This window comes from Ammospiza nelsoni, chromosome 4, assembly GCF_027579445.1.
Source record: "Ammospiza nelsoni isolate bAmmNel1 chromosome 4, bAmmNel1.pri, whole genome shotgun sequence".
Lineage (NCBI taxonomy): Eukaryota > Metazoa > Chordata > Aves > Passeriformes > Passerellidae > Ammospiza > Ammospiza nelsoni.
This window is the reverse complement of record NC_080636.1, coordinates 23321290-23344694: the sequence shown is the minus strand read 5'-3', so window position 1 is coordinate 23344694 and position 23405 is coordinate 23321290. Positions and strand designations below refer to the sequence as shown.

Genomic DNA, 23405 nt, shown 5'->3' with positions numbered 1-23405 from the left:
GTGCACTGTGTATACTGTGTCTGTAGTGGGCATACCAAATCCTGTTGGTATACAGTGTGGCTGTCCTTCAGTTTTAACTCTTAATGGTGCTCAAGTGACTTGGAGGAATGGAACACAAAGACTGATTTCACTAAGGTCGTTCTTAGAGTCTCCAGCATGTCTGCCTGTTCTGTGCTGACATCCTTGAAGTCATCTTCATGTTTTAACAAACACTATTCTAAAATTAAAATCTGCAACTTTTTCTTACTTCAAACTAAATGCTTACTTTCAGTTTTGCCAAATCATTACGTTGAGAAGTTTCAGTTAACCGGAGGTGTATAATAATTAAAAATATACTAATTTGGTGGCATTTCATAGGAATTAGTAGTTCTTAGCTGTGCTAGAAGAAACAAGGAAACCATGTGGTTAATTTATTACATTATGTTAATAAGGCTAAAGATGCAGCTCTAAATATGCAGAAAGAGAGATCTGCAGTTTTAAGACTTATTTTACATGAGGGATTAAATTATCCAGTATCTAGTTTGTTTAAACTAGATAGAAAGATTGTTCATATGTAAAGTATTTTGTGAGGTCTGTGCCTCAGTAGAGGCAGAGTGTTAAGAGTGGCCTCTTAGGCTGCTCTGGTCCTGGCACAGCTCTAAGGCAGCTGCAGTGTACTGTAGCCATGTGTTAGGCCAGATGGTTTACAGCCCCTCACACCATTCATACTGAGGTGAGTCCTCACTTGGAATTGCAATGGAACTGCTTGGGGAGGGGATGCTGCCATCTCCAACCTCATCTGTGCACAGCAGTTTCTGTGCTGTACCTCAGGCCAAGATTGACAAAATAAGCAGAACTGCAACATGGTTAATCTAAACATGTTTTAATCTAAATTATTGAGTTCAATAAACCTCTAAGTATCAGGTTAACACTTCCCCTTTTTCTGATATTTGTCCTAACAAAAAAATTCAAGTACTAATTGTGATTATTCAGCAGAAGATGTATTGATAGCACTGCATCCTTTTAAAAAGTTTTGTTTAGTATAAGAAATAAAAGCAGAAAGAACTCAGTTTTTTTTTCTGGTGTTTTTCAGATGGTGGTGAAAACCTTCATGGATATGGACCAGGACTCAGAAGATGAGAAGCAGCAGTATCTCCCATTAGCCTTGCACCTTGCCTCTGAATTCTTCCTCAGGAATCCCAATAAAGATGTGCGCCTCCTTGTAGCATGTTGCTTGGCTGATATCTTTCGTATCTATGCTCCTGAAGCTCCATATACTTCCCATGACAAACTTAAGGTAAAAGTACCTCACAAGATCAAGGCTTTTCTCCTACCTTATTCTTACTGAAGAAAATATCCACTGCCCCCTTAAAATAAGCCAAACCAAACCCAAACAAACCAAACAGTCTCCCCCTGCCAACAAAAACCCCAAAAATTGACAGAAAAATGTTTTTATTCCCATGTATACTGATTTTTAGTTTTATTAAAGAGAAGTTGCTTTAATCCTGTAAGTCAGTGTAATACTTAAGGGCCGGAGATGTGTAAAGGAATGCTAGATGGCCATTATCTGTGTTGGTGATGGCTTTCTGTCAATGCCTAAAAAAGACAATTTGATGTTCTCACATTATGAATTTGCAAATGTGGATAGATGTCACTACTAAAGGATTGTATTTTCATCTTCTGCTGAATCAAGCTTGTAAACTTTGTTTTTTGACAGGACATATTCTTGTTTATTACAAGACAATTAAAAGGCTTGGAGGACACGAAGAGCCCTCAATTTAACAGATACTTTTACTTGTTAGAGGTAACACAATACTTATAACTTTCAGTAGATGGTATTAGATCTGTAAACCTAAGAAGTGTAATCAGTTGTTCTCCTCATGTGCCAGTATGCCTGGCAAATTTCTTCTATTCTGTAAATCACACCAGTCTCATTAAAGTTCAGTGAATTGCATATTTTAGTACTTACAGTGCTGTTTGTGTTTAATAAGTTTGTTAATCTGTAGTGGAGGACCAATTGTCTAAACAATTGGTATGTATTGAAATTTAGCATTTATCTTACAATTCCATGCATTGGGGGTTTTTTATCAAGAGAGAAAAATCTCAAATGCTGATTAAAATGCCAATGTGCCTATATTGGTGATGGGAGGAGGATTGTAAGATTTTTGCTTTAAAAACATTGCAAAACCATGCTTTTGACAAGAACAGAGGGGTGGGGTTCAATGTGCTTTTAGAAATAGTATCTCATTTGTAAACATGATACTTGATGTTTAAAACGTGATGTTTAAAATTGTATTGTTTCATAGCATGAAGAAAAAATAAGGTCTTATTATATTAACAAGTTCTGTCAATTGGCTTTCATACTTAAAAAATCAGATCATTCTGTATTTAGAGTTTTCTGGATATATCTTGCTCCCCCTGTGTTAGGAGCTCTTTATATGCAAAGCAAATATCCAGTCTCTTTCCCCAAAGTCCTTACATCTATTGTATATTACTTTTCCTTAAATAGAAAAAAACCCATAGCTAACATGATTATGTTTCTGTTACTTAATGTGAAGTTGTACTAGCCTAAATATCCTCATTTTTGTTTCAGAATTTAGCTTGGGTCAAATCTTACAACATCTGCTTTGAGTTGGAAGATTGCAATGACATTTTTATTCAGCTTTTTAGGACTCTTTTTTCAGTTATCAAGTAAGTTGAATAATTTCCATTATATTAATTGTCAAAATATCATCAGGTTTGGGAGTAGACTGAATCATGGCATAGTCTACAGATAAATATGTCTGAACAGAAGTCTTTATTTCCCTAAATGAGGAGCTACTGGGAAAGCAAATGAGTGTGAACTGCTGACATTATGGAGGGGTGTGTGTCTGAAAGTAGATGCTTTAAAATTTGCTGTCCATGTTACAGCAGTATATTTCTTTCCTATTAGTTTACCTATATTTTTGTATTGGTTGTTATTGTCCTTTTTTTTATTTTGATTGTCTTAAAGCAGAGCTAGATTGTTCTAGATTTTTTGAACCTTTCTATAAGAGAAGAAAGGCACATAAAACAGTTTTGAGATGTGGAGAGTGTAAGGGAGAGCAAACTGAACAACATTTGATGGTGTTTCTTGATCATACTGTTAGTATTTGTCCGAGTCTGCGAATTTAATATAGAAAATATTCTTTATGATCTTAGTAATAGCCACAACCAGAAGGTACAAATGCATATGCTGGATTTGATGAGTTCTATCATCATGGAAGGCGATGGAGTAACTCAGGAGCTGCTGGACTCAATTTTGATTAACCTCATTCCTGCACACAAGGTCTGCCAAGTAAAATGTTATCATAGAATTATTGTTATTATAACAGTATACTTACTGCCTTCTGCATGTTGTTTATCTCTTTATACACTTCAGCTATTGTGACTGTTTTATTTTCTCACATTCATTTGGGGATTACCTGCTGCTGGTGATTAGCTGTGTCTAGATTATTTGTTACAGAGAGATTGTACCACCTTACTGAAACATAAATAAAGTGTTTTCAAGCAGATATAATAGGAAAACATTGTATCTTGAGGATTGTAGGTAGTTGGTTGTTTCACTTTTTTGATATGTTGAGTTTTTTTTAATAGAGAAGATATTAAATGTTTTTGAATTTAAAAGAAGGAGGGCGGGGGAAAGATATTCCCAAGATTTCTGTGGTGGCTGTCTGTTCTCCCCAGCTTGCCAGTCAGACTTCACTGCACCTTCCTAGTTGTGCTTCCCACCCCTTCCATTGTCTTTCTTCATTTAACTCACTTATAAGGAGCAAAGTGATACAGAACACTCCCCTTCCTAGAGGAATTGTATGTTCCTCGAAGAGGAGATCACTGGGACTACACTTGAGCTTTTAAAGTACCTTCCCTGTAATGCCTTAATAAAGTCAAAAAGTGAATAAACACAACTCCTTTAGCTGTAAAATACAGGAAAATGAGATGCAGGCTGATGGTGGTGATGCCTTACACTGACCAAGAAAATTCCCTTGCTAAAACACTTATCAAAAATAGTATGGAGTATTATTTTTTATAAGTATGGAGTAATATTCCAGGTATTAATAAGAGGAGATGAACTGCACTCAGATTACTGAGTATATGTTTCTGTTTGCTCATTTGTTGATTTAAAATAATTAGAAAAATTAAGGCATGTCCATCCATGACTAGACAATTAAATCAGTATTAGTATGGCCATTGTCATTTACCTGTGAAATCTCATCAAGCTTATAAAAGTATCTATTGCCTGAGATGAGTTTGCATTCCTTCTGTCATAATCATGAGACAGGAATGCCATTCCATCAAATCATTTTTATTGACAACAATGAGATAATGTCTTGCTGCAACTGCTAACACAGAGAGCCTCTTCTAACAAGAGTCCTTGTGAAAATACACTGTTCTTTGTAAGTTGCTTCTAATAAATTAGAGGCAAGTAGATAAAAAGAGTGGAAGTACAGGGTGGTGATCTGAGATAATGCTGTTAACAATGATGGGCATTGCTCTGAGGGTAAAGGCCCAGTAAAACCTTGTACAGCTTAACATTGTGTTGTGACTAGTTGATTTAGTAGTCACAATAAAGTAAATAAAAGTGAATATGATCCTTTAACATTAATGTTGTTACAGTTTTGCCTAATGAAGAAAATTGTCAAGTGAAGCTCTGATAGAGAGGGAGACAAACTTGGTGTAAATATTGGGTTGTAATGCATATTTAATGTCACTTAGAGGATTGGTGCCATTCTTACTGGCTCTTGGTCGTGACTGAGCAAAAAATGTCCTGTAGGCAGTGCTCAGTATTGTAATTTGGTCAGTATGTCAGTCTGTGTTACTTTCTTTGTTCCCTGTAACAATAGCACTTAAATGACTGCTTTACCATGGTAGTTCAAAAAAAGAAAAAATAAAAACAACCAGAAAGTTCTTTTGTCTGAGCTGCCTATGGGAGTTTGACTATTGTAACTATGTTCTCCTTTCATGAACAGATCTGCAAGAAAATTCTGTGATTATATTGCTTGCCTTTAGATATGTAAATCCAAAGCACTGTAGCCTTAAGAGCACAGTTGATTTTCTTGTAGAATGCATGCAATAGCAATACTTCTAGATCTGTGCAGAGCAGTCAAATTACCAGTCATTCTCTGCTATGACATAAGAAAAATATCAGTCTGGCAAGACTAGATGGAAGTTTGTCCTTGTGAAGAAGCTGAAATAATGTGGTTTGGATAATGCAGTCTGAAGTGGTGTTTTTTTAATCAGACATGATATACAGTCTGCCTCTGAATCTATATTGTATTAATTTGTACATCTGTTCTTAGTAAAGTGATGGTGTGGTGTACATTGTTCTCTGTGTGTGCTAATGTGACTCATCTAGTAAATTCAGGTTTTCAGTAGCAGTAGCATGTCACATTTTGCTCACATTTTGACCCGTGGCCTCAAACTGTAGTTCCTTATATTAACGTTAAAAGTAGTGCTATTCAATGAATATTTTTCTTCCCAGTCTTACATAAGTTATTCCTTAAAAACATTTTCATGTGTTAAAAATCTATATTTTCTTCTGTACGTCCTACAGCTTGAGTTATCCAGACAGGGTTTCTTTTCTCCTAATAGTTGAAGTAGTTGATTTGTTTTATTAAGTTACATATTACTTTTCTAGGCTGTTTTGATGTTTGGTTCTTCATTATTGTGGTGTTCTGTGTTTGTGTGTGTATTTGGGTTGTTGGTTTGGTTGTGTGGAAGAATCCGGATTGAAGTTCCATAGAAAATGTATTTTAAAGTTTGAGATTCACAGTCCTTCAGTTTTATACCTGCATACCAGTCAACAGGGTTTTAATCATGGCTGGGTGTGGGAAGAAAGTCTTGGGATATTTTTTGAGAAGAATTCATACAAATATGTCTGTCTTCTATGATGAGACATCAGTTTAGTGCTTTGGTGACTGAAGAAATATTTGTTTGAGCCTTTGGCCACCTTGTTTCTCTTTACTATCTGTTGATGAACTGTCTTTGTCATCTCATTAATTAAAGGAACATGAGGGAGTTGTTCTCGGTGTAGATTTGCCAAATACCGTATTTCCAAGAATCAGTCATCCCTAGGTTTTACCTGCATTTTGTCTGCAGTGATTTGTAGTTTTCAGGGCAATCATCTCATCCATATCATTTTTCCCATCCAAGCTGCATTAATCCTTAGATGATATGGGATTTGTACAGACTAGGACAGAAAAATTTTTCAGATATTCTTTTTCTTGCTCAAGAGCAATATATCAGTGTTCAGATTTGTCATGTTACAATCAAATGCTTACTTGGAAAGTTAACATCTAACTCAGCCCAAGTGTAGGTGCTTTGTGTAGTCTCATTGTGGGCTATCTCAGAGCATATGATGCAATTTGTGGAGAAGTCAGTGCCCAGTTTTACTCTCCAGACAAGGCTGAACTTGCTACAGAGTGTATCTTTAATGAGTATGTGAGGGGCAGACAAAACCACATTTAAATATTAATTTAAATTCATTCATTCTTCAGTGCCAGATTTGGTGCACGTTAATTTTCAGAGTATTCAGGAATGATAATGTTTCTTCAAAATCTACTACTGTGTGTGAAAACTCTGTAAAATTTTATTCTATTTTCTTTATTTCAGAACCTTAACAAACAAGCGTTTGATCTTGCAAAAGTCCTGTTGAAAAGGACGGTCCAGACCATTGAACCATGTATTGCCAATGTATGTAAATTAATCCATGTTACCTCAAGTAATAAGTGTTCTTGTTACTGTCTTCATTTATTGGAGATTTTATGGGCATTTTTATTCTTTTAAATATTGTTTATAGAAGCTACTGCGGTTTTCCAAATAGGATATTGTTGGCTTGGTTGTGAAGTGTGTGGAGTATTTCAAATAAGTGAAGAGGAAATTAATTTTTATCCATCTCATTCTAATGTTAAGCCTAAATCTAGGCTGTGAAAATGGCTGACCACTAAAAATTCTGTTAAAACAAAAGGAATTATGAATAGTTCATATGTCCAGCAACCAGGCAGCCTTATTTCATACCAAGCTTCAGGATGAAGCGTTTCAGCCTACTGGCTCTTTGCTAGATTTTCTTTCCCCTCCTAAACTTGCTATGACTTGTAGTCATGAAGAGTAAAAGAACTATGCTTTTTACAAGGCTTCCTTCAAATTACAATTCCTTCTTGTTGAATGTAAGTGTTGTATGTTCTGCACATTAATACAGCTACTGCAGTCTTTGATCAATGTATTCTGATCCATTCTGTTGCCTTCCCTTGGTGCTGAAGCCAATAGAATTAATAAAATTCAGAGTAATTTAAAAGGGAATTGGACAGATTCATAAAAGATTATTCAATAAGTATTTAAAAGCTCAAGGTGTCTGACCAACAGTTACCACATTCCCCTGGTTTTTTTAAGCTTTGTAATTAGTCGTATATGAAAACAGGATAGTACATGAAGTAACCTTGAGTTGAGTTAATATCATTCTCCTTACTTTCTTTTTCAAGTGTGTAATAGCTTTTTTTGCTATTACATTTGCACTGCTGAGATAATATTAACACACAATATCTAAAAGGAATTATTAAATTTTAATATACTTTATATAAATCCAAAAATAAATAATTCATAATTTAGGCTACTTTGGTTTGTTTCTGTTAGATCACTAATGACCTTGATACATTAGCCATCAAATATTGCAAGACATAATATAAAGACATCTGACATTCTTTAAAATGGATTTGAAGCAGAGGACCTTTATTTTCAGTATTTGATGATCTTCAGTTGGATTGGGCTTCAGTTATAAGAAAATTTTTTAAAAGCACTGGGTTTTTTTTGTTCAGTGTTCTACTGGATGAATATGCATTTTAAGTTAACAAGTCTTTTATTACTTCTTAATTTTGCTTTTGAGATAGTTACTGAGATTTGAAATTATCAGATTGTCATGTATTAAACTCCCTTGATAGAGTTAATAAAAGTGAACTGGGAAGGATGCTTTTAATTTCCTTGAGCCAAAATTGTAAGGGTGAAATGCTTTGATGTAGTGAAGAAATTGTTTTGAATGCCTTCCATAAGTATAAAACCATTAATGATACTACATTAAAAGAATTTTTAGAAATAATATTTGCATTAATGAAGGAAAATACACTACATAATATTGTTTGTATTTTAGTTTTTTAACCAGGTTCTGGTACTGGGAAAGTCTTCAGTAAGTGACTTATCAGAACATGTGTTTGACTTGATACAAGAGCTTTTTGCCATAGATCCTCACTTACTGCTGTCTGTCATGCCACAGCTGGAATTCAAGCTGAAGGTGGGTTACAGTGTAGCTTTGGACAGTCAGTAAAATTTTTGTTAAATGTTTTGTTAAAAATTTTTGTTTTATTAAGAGTGCAGAACTGTAGGTTTAATAAGTGTTCTACTAGGGAAATAAAAATCCTATATTTATTGCTTTATTTTGAAGGTAAATATAATATTAAAGAAAGGATATTGGAAATTAGTATGCAATTATGTGCTTATTGTGCTTCCAAACATGTATTATGCACACACAACATATATAATCATTATAATGATAAATTAATGCAGTCTAATGCAAAAGCTTTAAGCTTTATGTACTTAATCTTTGGATTGCACCCAAAATTTATAAAGTAATTAGGCTGTGGTTGGCTTATCTTATGAAATGCAAATGTGTTAGCTTCAGTACTGATTTACAGAATTTTCTTTTATAAAATAATGCTTTAATAATAGGGGAAGTATTTCCTAATATTTCATCAGATTTGTTATTGTCAGCTAATAAGTTAGCTGACTGATTTCCTTGAAAACAGTTAATTTATCCTAATTTGGAAGTCTGTGGGGGTTTTAATTAAAAAGCTGTTTGACTTTCTTGAGATTGTAAGTGGACAAGAGAAATAATTTTGCATGTGTGGATGTACATGTAGGCTATGGTTGCAACAAACAAAAGTAACCAAGAAATAGGTATTTGGTGAAATTACATGTAGCTTTCATTAGTGCATATGTGTTTATAACATCTTAATTGGTGTCTTTTCCACACACATAAAATGTTTTAAAACAAATCATTAATTGTTTATTTTGTCAGATGTATATTAGAGTACTGTATATGGGTTTTTATTGCTGAAAAGAAGATTCTTTAAAAGCACAGGCATCTATTCAGTGTCTGTAATGCATTAGCTTAATATGTATATTTGTATATTTTGTTTCGTATGAATCCTATAAGGTAATCAAAGAGAGCGAGGATTATCAGAAATACTTTCAAACTCAGTTTTTAATCTGTTTAAAAAAACAGAAATAAAATTATTACTAAGATATTACAGATAATGATTTACTGTTCCTTTTTCATATTTTGATTTTTAGAGCAATGATGGAGAAGAACGTTTGGCTGTTGTTCGACTTCTGGCAAAACTCTTTGGCTCCAAAGATTCTGATCTGGCCACACAAAATCGACCTCTTTGGCAGTGCTTTCTTGGGCGGTAAGAGGAATGGGATAGAGTTCTGAATTTCTGTTCTTTTTTTGATGTTCTTTTTTTCTGTTTTCTTACAGTATTGCCTTTTTCATTTTCTTTCTAGAGGATATAACTATTTATATTTGAACGAATTCCTTATTAAATCATCAAAGCAGGAAACTGCATACAGTTATATTTTAGAAGGAAGAAGCCTTGAAAGACCGCTGCTATATTGCTATAAGCTAAGGCCATATAAGTTAGACAGACAGCACATTGTATGCATAGCAGAATTCACACAATAGCTATGCCAGCATTGTCTGAAATTTCATACTGTTCTGCTGTATCTGCAGCTCTGTTTTGCTTGGCATTTACCTTTCTGAGTGAAGAGATACTTTCTTTTACATAAATGAGAAGTTCATATTCTTTTAAAAAGAGAATATTTTCAAATGGTTCCTGTTGATGCCAGTTTACATTTCTGTAATTTTGTGTGTGCGTGTGTGTACATGCACACATACAATCAACATTGTATGGAGACCTGTGTTCAGAAGTCAGTGGGCAAAATCCATTGGGTTAACATTTTATCTACATACACCATATTAATTCTTTAATTTTAGTCCTGACTGAATTTCACAAGAAATAACAAATATTTGTATGAGGTACATTATTGAGATAAATTCAAAACATTTATATTCTGTAATTTTGCCATATAAAAGTATTCTAATAGTTAACAGAACATACTATCAACACATGTTACTACATAGAGAATAATACTGATTTGCAAAGCTAATTAAAAATTAACATTCATTATCTTCTGTCCCTCTAGGTTCAATGATATCCATGTCCCTGTGAGATTAGAGAGTGTGAAATTCGCCAGTCATTGTTTAATGAACCATCCAGACTTAGCAAAAGACCTCACTGGTGAGATGCTCATACAGGGGTTTAGAATAATCTACAAAATGAGCAAGGGACTGTGTAACTATTTTTGTACATAGCAGTCTAGTTCTGAAATGCACCAAGTCCAATGCTTGATAAGGGGGGATGGAAGAGGTATTTGCTGAGTAATTGATTTCTGTTGAAGAAGAGTGCTAGTAATTAGAAAGAGGAGGAGTGTGTGGCTTTGTGTGGACTTGGTAAGAGTGAGCAGTGAAGAAGCCACGCATTGTAGAATGAATTTTAAAGTAATTTCAAGTTCTAAAGAAACTTTGGGTAAGCCAAAGCAAATATTGGTTCGACACCCTGGCTTATTTTCAAAACTAGTCACTGAGTTCCCCACTACTCTGTTCCACTGACCTCAAAAAAAGCCTTTTTGCTGATCTAAACTATGAAGTTTCTTCTTTCTCTACAGTATCACATTAACTATGAGAAGATTTTCAGGCTTAACAGAAAATACTGTTGTTTTTTGATGCGAGCTATTCTACAACAATTGTCAGTATTTCTGATTTATTATTCACATTTTTCACTCTTAGGGAATGAGAATTCTTTTTGTTTCTTCTTATTCCCTCACTTCCCCTTTACTTACAGTATATTCTAGTCAACTTTATTTCACTTTATTGCTTCTTGCAAATGATGTTATCATAAAAGCTATCACTCCTATATTCTTCTGATATTTACAGTTACCTAATTGTTTTATAAAACTTTAACATAGAAGACATTGGAACAGATGTTTCCTGTTGGTGGCTCTATATTTAATAGATTACGTGGTTGTGATATATGAGACATTTAATTGATTAAACATTAGTAATAAATCAGAATACATCACACCTACATAAAAAAGCCAAGCTTCTCATTGTTTCTGCTCATGACAGAATATTTGAAGGTTAGATCACACGACCCAGAAGAAGCCATTCGACATGATGTTATTGTTACAATTATCACTGCGGGCAAGAGAGATCTCTCTCTGGTCAATGACCAGCTGCTTGGCTTTGTGAGGGAAAGAACGCTGGACAAACGGGTAAGTGTGTTAATAGTGTGTTTTCAGCAGTGACCTGCTTCTAAGATACTTCACTAAAAGTAAAATAAAAAAACCTGAAGCCATGGAATCAGAGAATCTTCAGAGTTGACTATTAACAGGAATACTCACGGGAAAAAAATTATTTTCTTAAAAGAACATCTTAATAAAAATTCCATATTATGGTGGCATCCATCAAGTGTTGTCAAGCAAATAGGGTCATTGACTTGTGATAACCACAGTTACATTGTAAGAACATAAGAATTGTCACACATGTTTAGGCCAAAGGTCACTATAACCCATTATAATTCTCACAGTCATCAACTTTGGATTTGTGATTTAAGGCTTAAATCCTTAAATCACAAATCCAACAATTTGTGATTTAAGGATTTCTGAAGTCTGCTGGCCCATGCTCATAATAACTTTCAACAGAACTTTATTCCAGGTATTTATCAAGTTCTTCCTTGAATTTATTTGTACTTTACAAGCCTCCATTGCATATGCATCAGTAAATTAAAGTTTATTGCCTGTTTGCACTTGCTTGCTTTTAACTTGTCTGATCATTTGATTTGGTATCTCATAGATCTTGGATTACATAAAACAATGAATATTCTTTGACTCATTTATATTTAATAAATATGAATACCATATCTTCTCTAAGTCTTTCTTTTTTATTCTAAAGAATCACCTGATTAACTTCCACACAAATTGATTGTTACATACTGCTGATCATTCTTGTCTGGATGTTCTCTGTCGTGTTGGAACTAAGGTGACCAGACTTAGGAGCAATGTGCTACCCACCAGAACATCTGATTTTGAATGTCATTCAGAGTTTGCACCATGTTACATACTTGATGATAATTTTTTTTCTTATTCTGAAACGTTCCGTCTGTCTCTTCTGCTATTTCCGAGCACTGAGGTGACAGATTTGGAAAACATTCATGTTAACGTCAGTGTTTTTCTTTAATAACTTCAGGTGGTATACTGCCAGATACTGTACATGCAGAGTTAATGCTGGTGGTAAAACCTATCCTTAATCTGAATTTCTTCCATTTCACACCGTAACAATTCAGTAGCATGACATTTTTCTGCAACTCTTAATTATGTTACATCTGACTACCTCAGTAAATTTTACACACACTGTTCAGTTCATTTTGTAATAAGTTTTTATATGGTAAATGTCAGAGATTCCTTTCTGACTTCATCTACAGGTTTATTTTGTTCCCTTCATTGTGAAAATCAGTCATTTATTTCCAGCTATTTCCCCCTGTGTTTTAGTTGATAAAAATTCTGTTGTGAATTAATTATTTTAAGGCCCTCTGGTACAAGGCTTTGTTGGAAATTTTTTGGCATCCTAATGCATTTTACTGATGGACTTCTGGATCTGCTAAAAGTTATTTTTTCTTAGCTAAAACTTGCCATTATGTAAAGTTTATAGACAAATTTCTGTAACTTATTTTTCAGTAGTGTCAGCTCCTTCTTGTCATTACTGTTCTATTTCAACCTGTTTGCCCATTCCAAATCAGATGTTCTTTTGAGAGGCACATTGTTCCTCTTCACACCTTTTGGTTTCTTTCACATTTGCTGTCTTCAATCTGCTTATGGACAGATTGCAAAAATAGAATAATTAGTATCTGGTATATAATATCTAAATTCTTGTAAAAGTCATAGATCAGTTACCACCTTTTGTAATTAAGATTACAGAATCTTAATTATTTTCTTTCTGCTTGCTTTATTAATTTTTTTTAAATGTCTCTTAATGATACTTTAAGAAACCTCTTCAGAGGTCTCCTGGAATAAATCTGTTTGTCTCAGCCATACAGAAAGGGTCTGGAAGGCTTCCTGCTTCTGCAGTCTTTGGTGAAGATGTTTAGTTAGTATGCTTTTAATAACTTATTTTTGAAACTGTTGCCCGTGCTTCATCAAGGATTTACTTTCAATTTGCCAGGGTTTATACTGTTTCCTGTTTACATTTTTTCAGATGTGGCTCCATGCTCTTTGGAGAGTGATGCCTAATAGCAGACTTCTCTTTACAATGTAGCTATGTCAATTTTTTTCCCTTATTATTGTTGTTTTTTGATAGGCTATAGAAAGGATACCCCCTATGTCATTCTAGGTGGTTTTTTTAATATTACTTTTTTTTGTTCTCCTTTTAAGTAGGAATGTTACTATGATTGATTTTGAAAATAATGTTGTCTTTATACAGAGAAATAATGATTTTGAGTATGTTCACTATTATAAAGCAGGTCTTCAATTACCTGTACTTGCAGCTTGACATTGCATGTTTCTCAGAAGTGATCAAGATCACCTTCCTTCTTTTTCAGCCCCTAAACATGTCCAAAAGTTAATTTATGAGATCTAAAAACTTTTAGTATAGTCACCACTTTGCACTGGGACTTACGACCTAGTGAGAAGGGGATGATTGTTACTGTGTCTTCACCAGTGTTTCTGTTTTCCTTTAGCCTGCTGCTGTCAGTAAGAGGCAGTCAGCTATTACTGCACAGCTGTAATACTGATTTCTACAAAGCTAGGTCTTTTTTTGTGTGGCTTTAAATCAGTGTGGTGGCATGTAATGTTCCTCATACGTTAGACTAAGTCATTTCACACCAGTGTAGGTTTGATATATTGCATTTCAAGGTTAGGTGCTTTTTCAGGTGATCAGTGAAGAATAACTTTGTCTGTACATGATGTTTCTCTTATAAAAATCTCTGGAGAGAGCTTTATTAAAAGTATATCCTGAGGGGAAAATAAAATTGAGTGCTGACTAGAAATTACTACAACAAATACTTCACATTTGAAGTAGACCTTAGCAATATAGCATGTGTTAGTAAATATAGTTACTACTGTAGAATGAAGATCAAGGACTTGTAAACTTTCATCTGTTTTTTAAAAATTATTTTTAGGATTTCTCTCCCGTTTGGGAGAGGAGCGTTGCTAATATCCATGTAACTATATTTTCTGGGTAGGATTTTCGCAATTCCAGGCTGAGTGCACTATACCTTTTTTAATCACTCCTTTTCTTTAAAAGACCTCTATATTTTGCTGGCTGCATTTACCCCTTGTAGCTGGATTTCTGTTGGATACATCTACTGCAAACTCCTAAATGATGGTTCATCAGTTTGACTTCATCTTTTTAGGTCTGCAGTCATTTGTCAAATGAGTGTTGCTATTACTATGAAAAGAATGCTTGTCCAACAGGCTGAAGTAAAGTGCCAACCTGTCATTTCAGTTCTGCCTCTTATCTGTATAAAGCAGGGAAAAAATTTTAAGTCATAAAACTTATGACTTAACTGGTACACCATTTAAGTGATCTGTTTTTTTTCTCTTGACCATATTCTTATTGACACAGTATTGGTAAAGATAGTCTAAACATTTCCTAGAGTGAAAGTTTCTGGCTAAAAGACACTACTTAATTTTTTAAAGGAATGTCCTTAGCTGTTTTGATCTGTATAGACATTTGCATGATGATTGTAACTATTTATAAAACAACAACAATTTTAAAAACAAATGAACAAACCCCACTTCCACCAGTAGTTTTCAAATCCGTTTTTATTCTCCCCATGGAAAAGTAACTCTGGTAACATGCTCCCCAAAAACTGAAAGCTAGTCTTTGGTAATAATTGTTCTTAGGAAAGCTCCTTTGGAGCACTCTTTCAAAGGTCTTTCCAGCATCTTCACTTTTCAGAATAATTAGGAGACATTTTAAAAACAAATAACAAAAATACTCTTGTCTATAATGCTGGAATAATCTTAAGAACCTGAGAAGTTAAGAGAGTTTTGACAGCTGACTTTGTTGGCATTTCTCCCAACAGTCCTTATGGAGTAGAGACTCAGGCCCTTCATAAGAACTGACTTGCACATCATCAGCTTGAAGTCAAAAGCTATAGAGGGAGGAGCCATAGAATCATACACCCATTTTTGGTTCCTCTTTATGCATTTTTCTGCATGTGCATTAGTTTTAACTGTACTGAAAACCATTGTGGCTTTTTTCAAGATAAAGGAGAACTGTTGTAAGGTGTTTATTATTGTTTTGAATTTTCAATAGCAGGTTTTTTTTCAAAACTCAGCCCCACTGTCATCAGTGGAGGAATTTAATTATGTTGGTCAACCAAGGAAGCTAAGGTTATCAAAATTCTTCTTTTAATTGAATCAGGGTAGTAATTCTGTTAGCTGTGTTTATGTATGCTGTCTTTGAAACTGATTATATTCCTCTTTTTGTTTATTTGCTGTTTCAGCTTTAATTCTCAAAAGTGTTTTACTCTTTTTTTCTCCCTACATGTATCTCCTATTTAATGACTTGCTTCCGTGGTGTTCCAAACATTCTCTAAGGGGTTTGGTCCAGTGTCTCCTACTGTCACTGCAGCTGGCTTTCTACATGCTCTGAGATTACTCTACAGCTATTTCACTAATCAGAATTCTATTTGCAATCCAAACCTCCTTTCTTTTGTAACTCCTTTTTACTCCCACATTTTAGGCTTAAATTTTCTGGAATCATTTATAGAAATAATTTTTTGTTTTCTTCTGACAAGTTTTGCCATCCATCATTTCTGTCTCATATAGGAGATCTGATGGAGCTACCACCTGCATAGGAAGGGTATATCTGAATGCAGAAAAATATTAATACTTTTCTGAAAATGTTTCCCTTTCAGGCCTTTATTTTCTTTAAAATATGCTTTAGACTGTAACAGGAGTGAACAAATTCCTGCTGAAAAGTTAAATAAAAACATCTGTTTATAGCTAAAGTTTTTCTCTTTCGTGAAAACTGATTACTGTATTATGTTCTAGCAAAGTCATTACTATCTTGACTCATCTGTCACTTAAGAAATACAAGAAGTAACAAAACACAAGTTTATTCTTTCCATCTTATTGTATTGACCTACTCCAGCAGCTCTAACAGCTAGTTGTCTTGTGGTGACATTGAGCCATATTGTCTTGAAGATTTGTTTTGTCTTTGCCCTTCAAGAAAAGGAAATCATTCAGTAAAACTATTAAGAAATTAAATATGCAATACCTCAGTGGTATTGAGTCAAGCCTTCAGTTTAACAAGGTTGAGGAAGTTACAGTATGAATAATAGTATCTACATTTGTGCTTCATAGACTGAGCATTGTTAGTCCTTGGGAGTTCAAGGCCAAAAGTGATACCTAGTGTGTTCTGAAAGAAATTATCTCTTTCAGTTCAAATTTAATGCATTTCTTCTAAATGATGTGGGAAAACAAGTGTCTTCTGAGGTTTGCTGTGTAAATCATTCAGCATGAGACACTATGCTGCCTAAATTAATCCTGAAGTCAGTTTTGGTATGATTCCTCACAGAATCAGCACAGGATGTCTTATGGGTCTTGTCTCTTAAATTGTTTAATAATGAGATATTTGTTATTTATTTGAGTGGATAAAGTATGACCACCAAAAGCAAGGTGGAGAACCCATGAACTCCTGTAGCTGTTGTACTCTGGGGTTTTTTTCCTCAATCCCTCCAGTCTTAGAGCAGTTGCTTCAAGGCTTCAGCAAAATGGGCCTCTCCCACTGTCCTGGAAGGTGCCCTAGGAGCTCAAGCCAGGCAGGTTTGGCTTGGCTTAGGCTCCAGATCTCCTGTGTCTAGGCAAGGGTGCTATGAGATGGTGCAAGGCAGTGGGAAGAAAGAAGTCTGCCACTTACCTGGTGCCTTCTCTGAATAGATAAGCCTTCCAAATCCTGACTCAGTAAGACACTTATTCAGGCATACATGTTAAGCTGTACTTAACTTCAATTCTGCTGGCTAGCTTCCAGATTTTTTACACTCAGCACAGAGAAGTACTGAAGTCCTAGGTACTGACAGTATTTAATCTGCACAGTACTGGCAAAAAAAATCTTACATAGGCTTTGCAAATTTTCATCTAGAGGCTTCAAACAGCATTTTTCAGCTTTTGAAGTGTCTAAATACAGGAGATCAGAAAGTGGCTATTTTATCTTTCTTGCTTCTACATCTTTACTGTATTTTGTATCATTTATTTATTTATTTATTTATTTACCAAAACCAATTCCCCAACTTGTTTTAATTTCTTCCCTCTCAAGTGGCGAGTAAGAAAAGAAGCTATGATGGGTCTTGCCCAGCTGTACAAGAAGTACTGTCTTCATGCTGAGGCTGGAAAGGATGCTGCAGAGAAAGTGAGCTGGATAAAGGATAAACTTTTGCACATATATTATCAAAATAGCATTGATGACAAGTGAGTCAATCTAAGTCTTCCTAATTTTAATTGTATAGTGATAAGAGATACTCTGAAAATAGGTTCTTATCCTGCGAAAGCTGTTATATTCTGCATTTATGGGTTGATGTATGGTGTATTTAATTAATCATTAAGATATGTATGCACATATTCAAAATTGTTTCATTATCTGTTCATGGATTCATTTTTATATACTGATGGAATTAGAGCTATGATTTGCATTAACTAACTACTGTGTAAGAAAAGCATTGTTCAAATCTGGCATTTACTGTAAAGGCCAGCTGTTGTTTGCCTTACTCCTTTCCAGAGGCCAGGCTGTTAAAATCCATCCTCTGTGAGTGTTATGTGTGTCCACACCACAGTGCATGCCCAGATCTCTCCTTTTGGCATATGGACCTTTAGGTAGACCAAAAGTTGAAGAAACATCAGGGGTGCTTTCACATTTGATTTGTCTGTGTTTTGTCATTCAGTCCCTTTGATTTTTTGAAATACTAGTTTGGTGTTGAAAAAAGTGTTTTGGCCAAGGTTTTGGAAGATTATCAATAGTTTTGCAGGAAGAGAGAAGCTGTGATTAGCACACAAAGGCAGAATTTCAGCCTAGATTTTTAGTATGGTGGACTCAGAAAATTCTTTACTGTTGCTTAGCACCTTGCTTATGTGGCCTGGTACTTCAGAATGTTTTGTTACCTTGGTGACTAGTCTGAATGGGCCAATAGCCTCCTTCAGTTGCCTGTTACGATACTAAATTTTTAAGCACTGCAGTGGTGAAGGCTCTGGCTTTGTTCATCTGGCTGGTTGTAAGTGGGCTATATTTGATTAGTTGGCACCTTTTTTGAAAATCAGGAAGTCTTCACATGGTTTATACAAAACTAATTCAGCATATATGTGAATATATACTTTAGTTTGCATTGGTTTTTCTACCATGCTTGCATCTCATTTTCAGTACACAGGTTTGATAGTGGACAGAGAATGAATCAGTTGTATAGTGAATGGGGCAGATGTTTTCTGTATTTCTGCTCAATCAAAAGCAGAACATTGATGGAAGTGAGGCAGGGAATTTTAAGGGAAGAGTGTGTCATCAAAACTGAGTTTCTTTCTCTGACGTGATTTCAGAAAGCCTGATTACACTATTGAAACTAGCTTTTTCATGAGGAGGCCTGGATTGTATCCTGTTTGTTTTCTCTGTCCATACAGAACGTTTGGTGGCTTGATTTTTAATGTTCTTCTAGGTCAGTTTGGTCCCCTAAATTTTAATTCAAATGGTACTAGTCTTCAAGGCTGACAATTAAGTTCTCGCTCAGTGACACCATTGGGTTGGTTTCCTGATCTCAGCGGAGGGATAAATGTGTTTGTAAACTTGTCAGGATTTTAGAGATTTAGCACCTGAAGAGATGTAGAGATGCTATGATCTTTTAAGACATAAAAGATCTGTTCAATCCTTTAAACGCATAAACAAGCATGGGCCAAAATTAGCCAGCTCTGGCCTATTTTCCTTCAGTAATGCAGCAGAGAGGATAAAAAGTAGCAGCGGACAGCTCTGAGCCTTGGAGTATTTCCTTAGGGTGCATGGGATAACACTGTTTCTTTCAGGAGATAATAGTGAAGTATCACACAGAGTTCAGGCATGAGGTGGAATAGAACAGATTTTTTTCCACACATTGATAACTTGCTCACTTTTATAATGTTTTTGTTGTTGCTTGGCTGTTGATTTGCATGTCTGCTCAAGACTTAAAACTTCTGACCATAAGAGCTGCCTCTCATTCTCTGAACTTCTTTGTTTTACAATAAATATACAGGGAATGGAGTGAAACAACCACATTTGAAACAGTGCCCTATTACCAGCTATAGTTATGCTAGCCAGTCACTTTATTCACAGGAGAGAGGTGTTGTTCCCATTTTGTAAATCTTGACCCTCACCAGCAGGGACCAGGGAAGGGATGATGCAGTCGTTCCATTTGTATTGAATGCTTTTCTAGAACATGTATCTGTAGGGACATGGACTAGAGCAATGTTCATAAATTGGTAAGAACTCTGATGCCTCCGGTCTCCTAGTGTGTTAAACAGATGGAGTCCCTTGAGCTCTGAAGATCCTGTTCCCCAAACAATATCGTTCTTGGAGTCATCAGTAGGAAAGTGTACATTTAAAGAGACAAAGCCAAGTTTTCTTTAATACTAATGGGCTGTTTTGATATAGTTATATCCATACTCAAGGTCGTCCTTTTATTCATCATGTCTCTTGGAATTTTCTTCCAACAAAAATAAGCTGTGTGAGCAGAAATAAGGTGTGTTGGATCCGTGCTGCTATGGTCTCTGTACAAGGCACTCACAGAGTTCTTGCTAGTACCATTGGACTGGTACATAGTGAAAAGGTTTTAAAACTCAAACACACACAGTATTTGTCAATAAGTATCAAATTGTATTGCTGAACATTGTGCACAGCTTTCATTAGTATGAATTGAATTAACATTTGAATGTTCTTTCATTGGGGGGCTATAATTAGATGAACTACTCACTTGTATTTTGTAGTTCAAAGTTGATATTTAATATAAAACTTCAAATGTGTATTTAAAAAAGATAATTGGTGATTGTTTTTGCTGGTTTGGTTTGTTCTCAGTTTGCCTTTTGCCCCTTTAGTTGTATATGTTTTGGTGTTCCTTCATCTCCACCTTTTTAGTGTTGATTTTTAGTTTCTGTATTCAAATGAGTAGATTCTCAAGTACTGCAGTTCAATTTTAACCATTCTTTCAAGGATACTTCAGATTTTTACTTTTCCTCCCCTTTGAGTTATGTTCTTGTATTTCTCCTTTATTTGAGCTTTTCACTGTCAGTGTTCTTCAATATATTAAAATAAACAAAGGGAGATTCTCAGATCTTAAAGACAAGGAGAATTCGGATGGTGACAGATTGCTCCCTCTTAGAGGTGAAAGTGAAAGAATGTGGAAAAGCTCTCAAGGAACAGTTCTTGCTAATCTGTCTGTCAGTAGTGGAAGGAGTCTTTACAGCTGAGAAAAATGCCACTATTTTTGTTCTCTTTCTGCGTTGAAAAATCTAGTTTTAATGACTTCTGCTATTTCTTGTTTTTTCAGCTTGTCTGGAAGGTATTGTTTGACATGTACAGTAGTGATTTCTCTTCTTTTTTTTCTTCTTTTCCTGCAGATTACTGGTAGAGAAAATCTTTGCTCAGTATCTTGTTCCACACAATTTGGAAACGGAAGAGCGAATGAAGTGCTTGTACTATTTGTATGCTAGCTTGGATCCAAATGCTGTCAAGTAAGTATAGTTTCTATTCAACAAATACTTGCTTTCTTAGGCTTTTCTAGCATCTCTGTTATCTTATATTATGTAATAAAAATACAGCTAATGGATGCTTGGCATTGTTTGCAAGTAGCATAGTATTTGAAAACATTTCCCTTTTATATACAAACCCGACACATCCATTAGACAAAAGGATCCCATCATATTTGAGAAGAGCGAGTTTATCCATTCATTTTCATGCAGATTTAAAAGTGTGCAAGTGATGACTTTTAGGTTTGCTCTGTATTAGGAACCATGGTGAAGGTGTCTGTAACTGAATTCTGGTTGATGGTGGACTGTTTTTTATTTGGGTGGTTGTAAGAAATACTACAGGTGTCCTTTACATGTTAAGTTGCTCCTAGAAGAATAAGAGATGATGTTCTGTAAAAAGAGAAAATCAGTTCCACCTTGTTTTCAACATTTATTTTTAATATTTGGTAGGTTTTCATTGTACCTAATAGGTGTTATGTTGCACTTCTAAGATAAATAAATTAACAATCTTGTTTATTAAAACATCCAGCATGTTTTTGTCATAAAGAAGCCTTTCTTTTCTTGTTTCCCATTTTTGCAGAGCACTGAATGAGATGTGGAAGTGCCAGAACATGCTAAGGAGTCATGTACGAGAATTGCTGGATTTGCATAAGCAGCCCACTGTACGGTTTTGAAAATATTTATACTTTATCTAGTGGATCTATGGGACTGATTTACTGGAGGGTTTTAATACTGTATTACTGAGTCAATGTAACTTCAGTTGATTTCTGTATGTAGACAACATTCCATTCTCACGAAGTAAAGTTGCTTTTTGTAATGCTTGAAGGTATATGACCTCCTTCTGTTGATCATTTTTTCATAGTACTGCTCAAGCTTTGAAATAAGTTTTAAAAGTTTCAAAGGTTTTTGTTCACTTTTCACAGACCTTATTTCTTTCTCACTTCCTAAGAGATTTTGAAAATTGAATATGGAATATGTTGTAACATAAAGCAGTGATTTCTTCATTAGTTAGAAAAAACCAAGTTTTTAAGTATTTGTTCTGGAATTTTACTAGTAGAAATTTGAAATGGAAGGGCATTGCTTTGAGGTTTTGGTGAGAGAGTGGGCTTGTGGGAATTTTCTGTTCTGGGGGGTACTGGGGACATTTTCATTATTTTGACCTGTTATATGAATTAATGAATTTTTGCAGTTCTTTGATGTTACAAGAAGATTTTTTTCACTGTTCTGTGTAGTAGCTGCTAATGATAGTTACACTATTCTAGTATCTGTTCTTAAAACAAAAATATAAAACATAGGATTCAGAAGTAGAAAGTAGTGCTGCAGAAGAACTAACAGATCAGGTTAAAGGTGTATTTTTTATAAAGGAGGTATTGCTGATTTGTTTGTCTGTTTTTGCTGTTGTCCTCAGTCAGAAGCAAACAGTGCTGCCATGTTTGGAAAGCTGATGACCATAGCAAGTAAGTTTAATAGTTTTCTACAAACATTCTGTAAGCTACTACAGCATTCCTGGAAACTGTATTTCTGTGAATCTTGGCCTGCTGAAGTTGCAGATTTATCTCACATTAAACTGTTTTTAACCATACAGAAAACCTTCCAGATCCTGGGAAAGCACAAGATTTTGTGAAGAAATTCAATCAGGTTTTGGGTGATGATGAGAAACTTCGGTCCCAGCTTGAACTGTTAATTAGCCCTACATGTTCTTGTAAACAGGCAGATGTCTGTGTGGTAAGGAAATGGAAAAGCAAACTTTTATACCATAAATATTTGTGCTTAAAAGTGCTGCCTGTAATTAATGGTCATCTTAGTTACCTAAACATGGTTTTTACGTGTTTCCAATTTTCAAAAAAGGCCTTTTTGATTAACATGTAGAGATTAGGGAAAAGATAATTATGGTCATTATTTTAAGAAAACATTGGCTTTATTCCTTCCTGGGATTATAAGCAGCAAGCATAATGTCTAAAAAAACAGTTTATTTCTTCAAAATATTTTGTTTCAAGTGCTTCTTTTGTGGTGAGGTTCCCAAACTGTCTTCTCACACTGATTCAGCTTTCAAGTACCAGCAAGTCATCTGTTATCATCTGCATACTATTGATTTATTTTTCATCCTAGAATAGTATTTTGACATCACTCTTTTATTTTTCTCATTTTATTTAACCTCTTTAAAAACACACACCTTAATATTAAAATGTACTTTTCCAGATTCTGCCACCCACCACAGATTTTTTTGTAATGGTCTAAGGCAAAATAAGCAATTTCATTGACAGGAATTGCAAAACTCACGAAGAGCATCTATGAACAGATATAGCCTTCTTGGGTTTAGTCTAATGGCTCAGAAATTTTACAGGGAAGGGAGCAGGACAATTTTTTCATTGTTATCAAATCTCAAGTACTGCAGGGTTACCCACAGTTTTCTGGATTACACTTGACAACAGACATATACATTCTGTGTACTGCACTTCACTCTTCTTTAGATCTGTTTTGAATCTGGTCTGCAATTCTTAAGAATCCCTGAAGAACTCTTAACTAGAAACCTATTTAAATAGTTT

At 34.8% G+C, this 23405-nt stretch overlaps 1 protein-coding gene across 3 annotated transcripts in view; it reads left to right on the top strand.

Moving 5' to 3' along the window:
* Nucleotides 1–23405, top strand: part of PDS5A (PDS5 cohesin associated factor A) — a 75472-nt gene that overhangs the window by 28774 nt on the left and 23293 nt on the right. For all 3 annotated transcript variants that reach the window (XM_059470150.1, XM_059470149.1, XM_059470152.1), the window contains exons 3-16: nt 1073–1276; nt 1697–1783; nt 2573–2670; nt 3160–3286; nt 6610–6690; nt 8138–8278; nt 9337–9452; nt 10249–10343; nt 11231–11376; nt 17423–17574; nt 20731–20844; nt 21440–21521; nt 22268–22316; nt 22445–22584. In XM_059470150.1, the coding sequence (XP_059326133.1) occupies nt 1073–1276; nt 1697–1783; nt 2573–2670; nt 3160–3286; nt 6610–6690; nt 8138–8278; nt 9337–9452; nt 10249–10343; nt 11231–11376; nt 17423–17574; nt 20731–20844; nt 21440–21521; nt 22268–22316; nt 22445–22584 (1632 nt within the window). The remainder of the gene's footprint in view (nt 1–1072; nt 1277–1696; nt 1784–2572; nt 2671–3159; nt 3287–6609; nt 6691–8137; nt 8279–9336; nt 9453–10248; nt 10344–11230; nt 11377–17422; nt 17575–20730; nt 20845–21439; nt 21522–22267; nt 22317–22444; nt 22585–23405) is intronic.